Below are 14,016 nucleotides of genomic sequence, written 5' to 3'. Positions count from 1 at the left end.
GATTGTTTCTGGGATGCAAAACCACACTCCATAGTACTTATTCCTTTTTTGACATCAATTGCTGCTTTTGGAGTAAGTTTTATTTCTAAATAAATAAAAGTCATTTGAAGATTGATGTCCATAGAGGACTTGCATGTCTCTTTGGAGAGCAGACCATTTGGTAAGAGAACAATCTCCTCTGAAGCAGGTGGTCCTGCTTTACAGAAAGTAGTTGCTAGAGAAATCAAACCAAAGCTGCAGGCAGAGGGAGCACACTTTCAGCAACCTTGAAGGCTAAAATGTAGTTGTATCTTTGATCGGCAGCTTTGCTGAAACATCTTCTAATATACTCAATAAAATAATATGCCTATTCAAACTATATTTCCTTAACATTGTCACTATGGTAGCTATCTTTCTCCTGGAGGATAATGATTTGTAACAGGAAGGCATGTCATCTATTTAGTCCTCAGTAGAGTTAACTTCACCTCTGATACCTCTTTGCTTGTAGAAGGGGATAAAGCTGCTTAAAGCAAATGGCAGAAGCTTTGATCACCATTCTTGAGAAAAAGCCATAACCATGTAGACATGAGACTACATTCTTGTTACTAGCTCTAAAAATTGTCAGTCAGGTTTTTTGTTGTTACTTGGTTTGTTTTGGTTTTTCTGAAGTACATATATCAAAAGGAGACAAATAGCCAAATTGATGCACTTTGATCCTTTCCTATTCAAACATCAGCTATTTATCAATCAAACAAAATCTAACCTGACAGTTCTATTAAAATCAATTTGCTAAGTGGATGGGCTACTGAAGGCTAGATTAGATGTGCTCACACAGTCAACAAAATACCAATGAATTGAAGTGCTACACTACAGAGGAATTTACCACACCAGTAAGAGACCAGACTGATAAAATTACTCATGCTGAGCAGTAATTTTAATTTCATAGGCATTTGCATGGCATTTGGAGTAGGCTGAGAAGTAAGAGTTACACTACCACAATGGCTGTCATTCTGGTCCAGAAAATAAGTATGTGAAGATTTGGGGGGGAAATTGTCACTAGCAAGTCATAAAGAGTTTTTGTTTTAATAAAATACTTGAAAACATCATGACTAGTTAGATTCTTTCAGTGTCTTGTAAAGCAAACAGTGATCTTCCTCTAAGTGAACCAATAGTGAAATTTACTATGATTACAGAAATGTTGTCAACTCTGTTAAGATCCAAGGTGTTCCTACTGAATATATGAATAGTATATACAGTGTAAAGGAGGTAGGGAAAGTGTTTTATTAGCATCTGTTGTGTGACTGGTTGATAGTATGTGAGAAGTCATCTCTGGTTCATCAACACATCAATATTGCAGTGGGTTGGTATCCAGTAAGTGAGGAAGAATCAAGAATTTTGTTCATTCATTTTGCTATAAAACCTGCAGGACTAGCAATAGAAAAAAAGGCTGAAAATATTTAGAGGCTGATGAAGTACAGGCATAGACTTTTCACTTTGTTTGTATCTCTCTGGTCTATGTTACATACCTAGAACAATCAATACCTCAGATTTTCTCCAGTATAAGAAAATACATGTATGTCAGATTCAAAAATAGAAGAGGAATTTTATTTCTCTTGCAAGAATTGATTTTCCATTTTTGATTACATAGGAATACTTGTATTAATGCCTAAAAACTCTTGAAATATTATGACCTGAAGTGAAAAAATAGACAAATGTTTTGTTAATCTCATGTGGACCCTTCATACTGGGGAAAGTAAATTTTTAATGTCATTTTAGAGTAGATTTTCATACAACCTCTATGGTTAATTCTTAAACCACTGTCTATTGCATTTGATTGTGCCATTGGGAATTCGGGAAGGATTCATGTAGATTTCAGTAAAAAGTCCAATTAGATTAAAAAAAAAAAAAACAAAAAATAAAGGTTGGGGGAGGGTAGGGAGGTTGGGAGAATAAGTTTCCCAGGTTCAAACAGCATTTGTAGCCTGAATTGTCAAATAAGGCTTTTCCGTGGATGTGAGATTTTTATGGCTCTTAGGGAAGAGACTCTTACAAAAAATTTTTTTTCACAGTTGCTTGTTTTTTATGGTGCTTTCCCAATAGGGTTGGTAACAGAAGAGTACTTCAGCATCATGCCACAGCCTTCTTATTTTGAAGAATTTCCTTACAGAGTATCTTATGTACCTATCTCAAAAATCTATTATGCCCAGGTGGTGTTTCAGTCAGACTGGCATTAACCTCATGACACATAATGCCATAGAAACAATTCTGTAGTTGGATTGTGTTTCCTTGTTGTTTAGGTGGTAAGAGGAGGTCAGTGCCATGTGTCAGAGTTGAACAGGCTGAAATTCCAGTGTTGAAAGAAAATTGGTTTGGGATCCTATTCTGCAAGCACTTTTCAACAGTAATACCTACTCTGTTTAGTCTTAAGGCTTCAACCTTTGAATGGAGTGTGTTTTCCAGTTTTTAGAAACCGTCCTCCTGCCTAATTGGCCATTTTATTTCTATAGGCTGTGACTAGACACAGGGGGTTTAAATAAGTCTTGTGCTTGTTTTGAATGTGCATGTAAAGACTGAGCACGAGTATCAGCCGGATCAAATTCCATGTTAATGAACGAAGATTGTGCGGAAGCTTGGCTACAAACATAAAGTACTATCCACTGGGGCTCACATTTGGTTACAGTAACACTGTTGTGATACTGGCATGGCATGAGTTTGCATGCCTGCTATCCTGCCCATCTCAAGAAACTGGGTGCTGGGAAGACCATTTTTGATTTCTTATGGCAGTGCTTTTGATCAGAGAGATGCTCACAGTACATGTATTGGCTGTTCCTCTATAGTTAAGCCCTTTGCAGTATTCATGATTTTCTCTGATACGGATCTCAGCAGAAATTAAAGGAAGTGATGCTCTCCTACTACTTGCACTGGAGGTTAATTGGTTTCTCTGTTCCTGTTGGGAACTTCATTGATCTCTCCTGTCCATTGCTCTCAAGGCTGTTGAAAGCTTACTTACTTGAAAAGGAGGCAGAGCTTCAGCAACAGTCTCAGGATCAAACTGAGGACAAATGTGCACTCTGAAGGCAGAAAGCATATGAGATCGTATGGGAACAGACTCAGAACAAAAACATTATTCATGTCAAGATAAATAATATCCACTGCTCTCCCCATATCCACCAAGTCATTCATCTCATTGTAGAGTCTGTCAGGGTGGTCAAGCATGAATTGCCTTGCATAAACTCACACTGATGACTCCCAGCCTTCTCCTCGTCTTTCATATGATGGGAAATGGTTGTCAGAATTATTTGCTCCATGAGGACTTTCCCTAGCATTGAGGTGAGATCTGTAGTTCCCTGGATCTTTCCGCTTGCCTTTTTTGAAGATAGAAGTGATATTTGTTTTTTTTATAAAACTCAGGAGCTCTCGGTTGCCATGAACCTTTCAGGTAGTAGAGAAGGGTCTTGGAGTGACATCAGCCCACTGCCTTAGCATCTGTGAGGGCATCCTACAAGATTCCCTGGATTCATATGTGTCTGATACATTAAAATATATCCCTAACCTGATCCTCCTCTGTCTTCCTTGCTCCAGACTTTTCAATGGGTCTCAGGGATGGAGATTACTGAACGTAGGTGTTACCTGTATAGGCTGAGAAGATGATGGCATTGAGTATGGCAGCCTTTTCCATGTCCCCTTTCACCCTGTCTTATTCAGCAACAGTCCTACGTTTTACCTAGTGTTCTTTTTATTGCTGCTAAACCTGTTAGGAGACTTTCGTGTTGCCATTTGGTTCCAGGTGGGCTTTGGCTTTTCTAAACCTGCATCACCTGTACCCAATTCCAGTAGGCTTCTTTTTTTTAATGTTTGAGTTTTCTCAGGAACTTCTTGCCTATCTATGCAGGCCTGCCACCAGCTTTCTATGATTTACTGTTTGCCAAGATGGGCCATTTTTGGACTTGGAGAAGGTGATTTTCAGCCCTACTTTAATGAATATGGGGCTCCTCCTGCTCATATCACCCTGCAGGCTTTTGTGGCCAGCCTGGGTCCACCACTTCCTCACTTGGTTGTTGGTTGTCATCCCCTTGCCACGTTGATTAGCTGGTAATAATAGCAGCGTAGATGTTGTTGCCCCACCTGGGCATTCTGGTAGTAAGGATGAGGATTGACTGTAGAATTGCAGTAGTACCTTGCAAGGCCAAATGAGTTAGTAATAAAATGGTTGATAAAATTAGGCATAGCTTAAAAATAAGTGAAGCAAGTCAGAGAAGGTCATCCTAGTCTTATGCATAAGATGTATCCTTTAGCTTGGATATAAGGAGGAAATTCTTTCCTGTTAGGGTGGTGAGGCACTGGAATGGGTTGCCCAGGGAGGTTGTGAATGCTCCATTCCTGGCAGTGTTCAAGACCAGGTTGGATGAAGCCTTGGGTGAGATGGTTTAGTGTGAGGTGTCCCTGCCTATGTCAGGGGGGTTGGAACTAGATGATCTGAAGGTCCTTTCCAACCCTAACTATTCTATGATTCTATGATTCCATGATTCTGTGATGGGTTCTGGCTTGGGCTGGGAATGAGATCTTGGCACTGTAACTGAAAACTGAGTGTGATGATTGGCTCAATGATCTGTGGCTGTCAAAAAATCACCAAACAAGCAACAAAACCAGAAACAAAAAAGGGCAAATTGAATGCTGGAAATCGTTATGAAAAATAGAGAACAGAACAAAGGAAAAAATAAATCACTCTGGTACTGTACAGATCCAGCCTGTATCTGTGTCTTGACTACAGTGCACAGCTCTTGTCTCTATCACAGAAAGGGCAGAGCAGAACTGAAGCAGGATCATATCAAGTGAGGAAGGGAGAAGGTATGATAGAAATCCACAAAATATAATGTCATGATTACAAGAATGAAGAGGAATCAATAGTTCACTGTCTCTGTGATGTAATGAAACAAGCACGTGACAAGCTTAAAACAGACAAAATAAGGTTGTTCATCAAATATAGTTTGTCTGCTTTGACAAGCAGGGATGTGGGGCTGAAAGTTGACATGAGCTCAAGGAGAGGCAAGGCTGGATTGTGAAGAAAAATCTGTTGCTTTAAAGAGAAATCCAGAGAAATTGAGCTGCTTACATTCTTCTCTAGACTTCTGTCTTTGGCTGCAGCTGCAAGCATGATTTTGCACTGGGTAGGTTCTTGGTCTGATCTAATAAAATTATTCCTATGATTTTTTTTTATTATGAGTTTCATAAAAACCATGATGCTATCAGGCAATAAGATGATGTGCATCAGCTGAGGCTCATGAGACTGGAAATTCCTGGACTGGTCCAGGAATGGTCCAAAGTCATTATTTTTATAGACTTAAAATGTCCTGAAATATCTGACTTTTTCACAACTTCAGAAACTTCAGACTTGTAATGCTTGGTGGGATTTTGTAATGATGTCATCCTCCAACTCTTCTCATCCTGTTTTGATCTCTTGGTTCCAAAGGCCTGTTGGCCTTTGTTATCTTTGTTCAGGGTAGCTCTAATTTCCCTCTCATCCAGTGTATCTTAAAAATTGCATTTTTTGCATTTAGAAGGATTTTTGCTTATTCTTTGCTCTTCTAAATTTTAAAATGGTGCAAATAGGGATTTCAGCACAAAGTGTTATGCCCCATTTATTTAGTTTAATCAATGATAGAGACTGATTAGCTTGAAGTATGTCTGGGCTGCAGCTGAGAACTCTGAGAAAACTTCACAGTGATTGCTGCTGAATAGGTCTCTAAAAAGTAACCTATATGTTAAAAAGCTCATCTTCCTAAAAATTGATGTGTGCTCAGAGAAATTTCAGAGAAGGAAGTGGAAAATAAAATATAGACCTCATAACAAGTATGGTTTTCCAGAAATATTTTGCCCTTGTTCTGGAACTGCTTTGGTTTTGTCTCTCTCTTTTGAAATGCAACTGAAAATTGTCTCCTCTGATATTCTTCCAGCATGGTAGAGATGTATCAGCTATAACAGGAAACAGGATGATTGCTCTGCCTCAAGATAGAACATGAACTAAAAAAATGAGTGTTTTTGTAATCATGGTGACAGATTAGAAAAAGAATGGAAGAAATGTCTTTTCATTAAATAGTTGCTCAGTACAGTTCCTGACAATGACGAAATCTTCAAAATCATTAGTTTGGTTGAGCTGCTGTGCATCTCCTGTAGGTATTAAGTGAAATAACTGTTTTTTAAAATGGCTTTTCAAATATCCATGTGAGCTCAGTATTCAGTTACTCCTCTTGGCTTGTCATTGTCACAGGAGTGTACCGAGTACAAATAGTCTGGAAATTTCTGTTCTCTTTACGAGTCTTTTTTTCAATATTGTGTGTAATGCAGTGATGAGAGTTTATATAGAATTGAAAACCTGAGTTCAGAGACAGTTTTTCTGTTGGTTAATAAGGAGAGGGGGAAAAAAAATGCTGTAGGAAAACCAAAGCCTTTCTTAAATATCAAGAAAATGTTTCTTCATATCAGTCTATCTCCAATGTTATCACATACATATTGAAAAACAACAAGTTTTTCCTGTGTTTAGTAGCATCTCAGCATGGTAAATGTTTTCCTTGCTTTTAAAGCATTGTCACAGATGCATATTAGAAAGACCAGTGATTGTGAGTTAAGACTGACTACAAATTGTGTGTCGTCACTCAGAGCAATGAAAACATTAAAATCCATAAATGGTAAGCTCTGTAATGTCTTTTATTTACAGAAATAGCTGTACTTCTTCTCATCAGTAAACAGACATTTGCCATTTAAAATTTAAGCATCCGTCACTTAAAATTTGGCATAATGACTTCAGAGTTGGTATTTTCTTTAACTGAAGGGAGGATCACCTTCATTATTTGGAAAGGTGGACAGCTTTGAATAGCTTTAGTAGTTTAAGTATTACTGTTCACTGCAGTACAGCACTGTAAGCCTTACTAAAACTAAAGGCACTTAACCTTGATACCTGAAGAAAAAAATGTATGGTTTAGGTTGGGATTTTTTAAGCATAGTGTCTAGACACAATATGTATCAATTTCTTTTCAATGCCACATCACAAGCTTCAGTGACAGTAAAGTCAGACTTCTGTGTTCTAAAGATACTCTGTGCTACTTGTTCTTAAGCCAATTTTTAATCCATTTCACTAGTTCCTTTCTTAATTGTACTTTCTGACCTTGTAAATTAATCCAGTCTGTGATATACAGTCCTAAATCTAGACAAATTATGTCCCCAGTTTCAGCTTTATTTCCCAGTTTCATTATACACTTTAAAGAAACAACTTTGTCAGACCTGACCTGCCTTCTTTGTATCTGTTCTGACTGTTCTTTTTTTAATTGCATTGGTTTAAATACTATATACTGTCTACATCTTCTTCACAGCTTAAAGTCAAGTTTAAGTTTGAGTGTCTGAAGTTCCCAGGGTATTCCTTGTTCTTGCGTTAAATAGGAAATCTGAAGTGACCTGCCTGCAGTTCTCCAGTGCACATTCACCTTCAGTGAGCTATCAAATGTGTTTGCCAGAGGCTTTTTCTTATTTCTTTTACTGTATTTCTTGAAATGCTGGGGTTTAATCAATGGCAGGGGAAGCACGGAGGATTTTGGTTTCTTTGGAAAGGAGACAAATACAAGACTGAAAGCAATTATGGTTACTGAATTTGACATTTATGATTCTTCCACGGTACCTGTGAAAAGGTAACTGGACCAAAAAGCGATGTAACTTACTGTCAAGAGAAAACAATCAAAGCTGGAAAGGGAAAATATGTCTTCAGTGTGGCAGGTCAAAGGTGTGCTTTATCTGGCTGCTCTGCTAAATACTTGAGCCATAAGCACCAGGGTTGTTAGGAACTTTTGTTGTGGGTTTCTTTTCTTTTTTCTGTTTGGTATTTTGTTTTTTTTTTATAGTTTTGTTTGTTTGTTTTTTTTCTTTTTATTTCTAATTAGCCTATTACAATTCTCTGGGGAGATCAACTCCTCTGAATCCTGTGGAGAAACAGCAACAAGTGTCTTAAAGTACAAACTGGTTTTCTTGAATCTTATTTGTGGGACCAGTGGCTTTATTTCTGAAACAAATGTAAATTGTCTATTCCTGTGTTCCAAAATATGTGCTAGGAAGCAGAGATGCTCAGCCTGTGGCAAGCAAGCCCAGGCAAGTGTTTAACAGGCCAATAAGAGGAAACACTGTTTTCAGTAACAGCATTGAATGTCTGGAACAACTTATATTATACGTAACTTCATCTCTTAAAAAAAAAAAAAGGAATAGGGGAAAATAGACAATATTGCAGATACTATTTTTTTTGGTAAATTATGAAGGATATGCTTCAGAAGTACAATAACTGCTCCTAGCCAAGAGCTGCTTCTGGGAATGCATTTATGTAACATATAAAAACAAATCAATTTCTCATATTTGATATAACATTCTTTGTATCAAACAAAAGAAAAAAGAAATGTCTGTTAGAGAAAGAGGTTTCTTAAAAAGAATGTTGTTTGAAAGCAAATATTTGTGACTAGCATCTTAGTAATTTCTTCACTGGTTCTTAATTTGCCTTGTTGGACTCATCATTATGTGTAAAGGCCAAAGGAAGACCAACAGTTGTATTTTCCATTGGCTTAAAACACAACAGCTCCAGAAGAGGCCTTATAAGGAAATGAACAATTTGTTCTCCCAGCTTTCAGCTAAATCTTTTTGAAGAGAGTAAGAGCATATATTGTTCTGCTCTTATGAATAGTAGAGGCTTTTGTTGTTGTGGTTTTTTTTTAACATGTAACTGTGTACTATAAGGATCAAAAAAAAGATATGTTTCTCTATGGAGATTGCATTTTATCCTTTTTATTGGTCAGAGCAGTTTCAATGTAAAGCGACAGCACTAGTCTGTAAAACTGATTGAGTTTTAATAACAGTCCCACAAGTAGGTAGGTTGGATTAGAAAAACAGAAATTTTACAAATCTACTAAAAAATGCGTTAAAGGAAGTTTCACTGAGAAACGGCTAGAATTTCAACACTATTTTAATTATTCTTTAAAAAAACTTCCCTCTCTCTTACCAGAAGTGTTCTGCTTTACTTTCTTCTGCTGTTGTAAAAGGAAATTGTTTGCAAGTAGGAAATAAGGTCAGATGCAAAGGACTGCTGTATCAAAGTCTGCCTGGTTCTTAAAGAGGAATTTCAGGTCCTGAAGTTGGCACTGAGGTTTGCTATTTGGTGCTGGTGAAGAGCTATGTGGGTAGGGCAGCAGAGCAAGTGCATTTGAACCTGTCTCACCTCCTGTGCCTGAGCACAGAGCTCTGATGCGTTGGAGATTTCCAGTCCTACCCTGATACATCAATTTCTGGGTTAGTTCTGGAAACAAGACGCTTTCATTGGCAGCCTCCAAAGCTTACTTTTTTTCCTAATTATAGGTGTCTTTGGAAATCAAACTTTATTAAGTAGCAAAAGAGGTGAGCTGATTGTGGTGGCTTTCTCTTGATAGCTTTGCAGCTAAACACTTCCTGAAGAAGTGAAGGAGTGAAGCTGAGCTGTGTCCTGGTGCTGCAAGAAATGCTTGTTGCTGGTAACAAATGGGTGGAAAATGACTGTGACTTTCTGAAGAATTGGCTGTCTAATTTTGTCCAGTTCTCAAAGGGGGAGGCCAAAGTTAATTATTTTGACCTGTCTACCCAACCTGATGAACAAAAAGGAAAGCACCTGCAAAGTTGAAGGGCTTTTGAGTTGAAGTGCCCACTGAGGAAGGAATGCTTTTCATTGTAATTTTGGTCTTCCTGGCTTAAAATTTTATGTTCAGTCTTACGAGCACATATCCGCTTTGTATTTGACCATAACTGCAACTTAGAGCACTGTCTTTTCTTCAGAAAGACACTTCAGTACTGTGATGATGATGTAGTAAACACCCTTCATAGATGAATATTTCTTCTTTTAACCTGGGATGGGGTCTGTGCTCACCTATGTTTTAAGGCCATTATTGCAGCATTGTAAGCTGTTAAGAACATTGGAAGCCTCTGTTCTTTGCATTTTGCTTTTTAAGAAACTCTTCATAGTTGCAAAGAACATCAAGGTTTGTTATAGAGAAACTTGCAGCAGTTGTATATAAACTTTTTAGTGTAAAGATGACTCCTTTTCTTGAAACAGAACAGCGTTTAAAGATGCTTAGACATAGATCTGCTTATAAAATATAATTGGATCAGTATTTATTTCTTGCTCATAGAGGGTACTTTTTTGTGAGGTTTTTTTGGTTTTGTCTTTTTTTTTTTTTCATGCTTTCAGTATATTAACTTAGGCAAAACTCCCTACATTAAATCCTAGGGGGTCAGTAGCCAGATTACTTCACAGTAATTTCAGCAATGTTAGTTTTTACACGTTAAGTTGATTTTTGTTCAGTGGAGCATCAGCTTCAAAATGAATCTCATTTCTGCAGCTTATATTCAGCATTTCAAAGTCACTTATCCAGTCTCCAATGCTATTAGCAGCTACTACTATATTGGATTTGAAATATGTTGCTGTTAATTTCCGCAAAACGAGGATTTCCCCAGGAATGTTTGAGTGCTGCTCTGGTGAATGAAATTCAGTGCAATCGGAAGGTTTCTAACTAAATGCTAATAAAACAGAGATATGTGATTCTCTTTACTATGATCGGTGTGAAGACAGAGATTTGCATTAGATGAGAAAGTTTAAAATTGGTTGGATCACTCAGAAGCATCAGTCTCCTTGGGTGGACTGAAGCCTGGTGTACTGTTCTCCTATTGTGTATTTTATTTGAATATGAATAATTAAAACTTGCTAGGAAAAAAATATTCATACTTAATATAGTAGTAATTCTTTGAGGCAATTACAGGTTTGATCACCAGTAGTATCCTGTGTCCTAGATGCATATAAGAACAGCGCTAGATAAATATGTTGCCTCCTGCACCATGGTTAGCAAAATCTTAATATGCCAGTGAATTAAGTAGCAGAACTCCCAGTTTCTTCAAGAGTTCTGTCTCATTTACAAAAAATAATCTCCTAGGAAAAGCCATATTAATTTCAGATAGTAGCACCTGCTTATGTAAATCCACTTGCCAGATCTCACCTTATAATCATGAGTCAGAAAATAGCCACGTACAAGCATATGGGTTAGTGGTTTCTTTTAAATCTGTGCCAGTGTCACTGTTGCCTATCTCTTGGGCAAAAGTAATTTTGATGTATTTTAAAGAGGAAAAAACATTTTTCTTAAGAACTGAATGTTTTGAATTAGTTTCTTTTGAATTACTAGAGGTGTCATCACCTCCTTTGAACACAAAAATCATTTTTGATGTGTATACTTTTTACTTGAACTCGAATATTTTTAGCATCAACACCATCCTATTGTTGCTGTATAAAGAAAGCAAAGCTTTATACAGAATGAACATTTTTCAGACAAAAAAAAAAGTGTCTAAACCAGAAATTAAAAATAACTAGTTGATGAAATGAAAATGGCATGTTTCTAGAAGAAAACTCCTTGGATGTTGAATTTGAAAAATGAGGAATTATCCTGATTTGGAATGGGGAAACACCAGAGTGAAGATAAAATCTCTGCAAACAAAAAATACTGTTAAAAACAATAATTTACGTACTGGTCTGTCTTCTGAAATATATTTACACCTGAAGAGTTCATTGCATAATACCATGTCTACAGAAAGGTAATAGTGCACTACTGTCTCAGTCCCAGGGTCTGTGTGCTTACAGTTTTGACAGTGAAGCATGCAAGAGGCTGTCTTACAACATCCTACTGTTGCCTTGTTATAGGGACATGTGCAGGACTGTGCTTTATAAATTGCAGAATAAGTTACGTATTGTTTTTGCTTCCCTTGTCTATTTAATTAGTCATAAGTAATAATGTTTAAAAAAGGCAGCATCTTACACTTATTAGCACACTGGAATGGGAAATTAGTGCTTTTATGCCTAGGAAGTTTGAAAATAAATTGGGTGAAACTGTATCAGTGTGTAAATCTTGGGGTGAGGTGTTGCTGTTGAGAAAGTGGAGGTTATTAATTGAAGCAAGGAAATTTGCTTGATATCCAAAAATAGACAAAACAAAAATGAAAATCCTACTTATCTAATAACAGAAAGAAGGATTTTGGGAGAGAGGGAGAAAGAATCAAGTCTAGGGCAATATGCTCCTCCAGTAATCTGAAGCAAGTACGGTATGTCCATGTGTACTGTCGTCATCTTTTGATTTTAGCCTATGTACTGTATAGCTTTGAGTTTCAGTGTGACTATTTAAAAGATTATTGTGATGGAAAGTCTTTCTGTTCTTCTATCCTAGCTAATTTTTATTTGATTTTTTTTCACGATGCTAAGTTTCTTAATTGGGATCTGTACAATGTTACTCATTTTTATAACTAGAGTGTAATTCTGAAATATAAGACAGCACCAGTTAGTAGCTGGTTTACTTGGCTGAGAGCTTTTGACAAATTAGGTGGTTTTTTTAGGCTGAACAAGACAATGGCCATCCTCTTCCTGCCTTTGCCAATCTTCATATTGAAGTCCTTGATGAGAACAATCAGAAGCCTTACTTCACAAGATCTGTGTATGAGGGCTTCATCCTTGAATCCTCTCCAGTCGGGACTACCATCTCTGACAACCACAATCTGACTTCTCCACTACAAATCGTAGTGTTGGACAATGATGTGGAGGAGGTATGTTTCATTCATTCAGAGTACCATATTGTGCTTACATTTGTATTATTTTCAGAGTTGTGGGTTGGTTTGGGTTTTTTTTTTTTTGGGGGGGGAGGTTATTTTTTGTTTGTGGGGTGCTTTTTTTTTGTTTGAGACAAAACTGATTTGATCAATAAATGAAAAAGAAATCTTAATATCATTGTTATGGTTTTTGTTTTCTTTTTTGTTTTCGTTCTGAGTTCAAATTGATTTTAAAGTGCATCTGAACTGAAAAATTAATCTGTGTTTTACTTGGCTGTCCTTAAGATTGTGTTCTGCTAGAGATGATGAATACTTAGTATGAAGAGGAAAAAAAATGCATTTTGTGAGAAGTATGAATCTACCACACAGTGTGAGGAAATGGTAGAAGTTCAAAGTGGAAGGAAGTAGTAGTTGAACAAGCCGGAAAGAAGAGCAGTAGGAGAGCAGGAGGTTAAAAATTCAGTCCATTCTTTGCTATGCCCAGATTTTTATAACTAACATTACTCATAGTAAACACTGTGCATCTTCAAGAGAAGTGATAACAATGCCTTGACTCTAGGGCTAATGTTTCTACTGTTCTCACCAAGGCTGTTGCTATTATGTGTTATTTGATAATGTTTCTCTTTCCATTAATTACTGTTGTCTCTCCAGTTGTCCCCTTTGCTCTTTTTCGTTTGTATTCTTCTGTTCACTTGTTATCTTAAGATACTTGATGAAAACTAAGTTGTTAGGCATTAGTTTTGCCAGCCTTATTCTGGGCTGCATCAAAAGAAGCATAACCAGCAGGTTGAAGGAAGTGATCCTGCCCCTCTACTCTGCTCTTGCGAGACCTCACCTGTAGTATTGTGCGCAGTTCTGGTGTCCTCAATGTAAAAAGGACATGGAACTGTTGGAACAAGTCCAGAGAAGGGCCACGAGGATGATCAGGGGACTGGAGCACCTCCCGTGTGAAGATAGGCTGAGAAAGTTGGGGCTGTTCAGCCTGGAGAAGAGAAGGCTGTGTGGAGACCTCATAGCAGCCTTCCAGTATCTGAAGGGGGCCTATGGGAATGCTGGGGATGGACTCTTCATTAGGGACTGTAGTGACAGGACAAGGGGTAACAGGTTAAAACTTAAACAGGGGAAGTTTAGGTTAGATCTAAGGAAGAAGTTCTTTACTTTGAAGGTGGTGAGGCACTGGAATGGGTTGCCCAGGGAAGTTGTGAATGCTCCATCCCTGGCACTGTTCAAGGCCAGATTGAATGGAGTCCTGGGTGACATAGTTTAGTGCTGCCCATGGCAGGGGGTGGCTGGAACTAGGGGATCTTAAGGTCCTTTCCAACCGTAACTATTCTACGATTCTATGAATGTTTATTGTATACGTCAATGTATTTTTAATCAAGTTCTTAACATGATAAAAGT

The 14,016-nt window shown here is 37.5% G+C and overlaps 1 protein-coding gene across 11 annotated transcripts in view; it reads left to right on the top strand.

The window, feature by feature from the left end:
• The window catches only part of PCDH15 (protocadherin related 15), a 364,105-nt gene that overhangs the window by 148,417 nt on the left and 201,672 nt on the right, over positions 1-14,016 (top strand). For all 11 annotated transcript variants that reach the window (XM_061446935.1, XM_061446952.1, XM_061446917.1 and 8 more), the window contains one exon: positions 12,406-12,612. In XM_061446935.1, coding sequence (XP_061302919.1) covers positions 12,406-12,612 — 207 coding nt within the window. The remainder of the gene's footprint in view (positions 1-12,405; positions 12,613-14,016) is intronic.

The sequence above is a fragment of the Pezoporus flaviventris genome, unplaced genomic scaffold, assembly GCF_033815535.1.
Source record: "Pezoporus flaviventris isolate CSIRO_AGI_PZ_B2104156 unplaced genomic scaffold, CSIRO_AGI_Pfla_v1 ptg000001l, whole genome shotgun sequence".
NCBI classification, from domain to species: Eukaryota; Metazoa; Chordata; class Aves; order Psittaciformes; family Psittacidae; genus Pezoporus; species Pezoporus flaviventris.
This window is presented reverse-complemented; position numbering and strand designations above follow the sequence as displayed.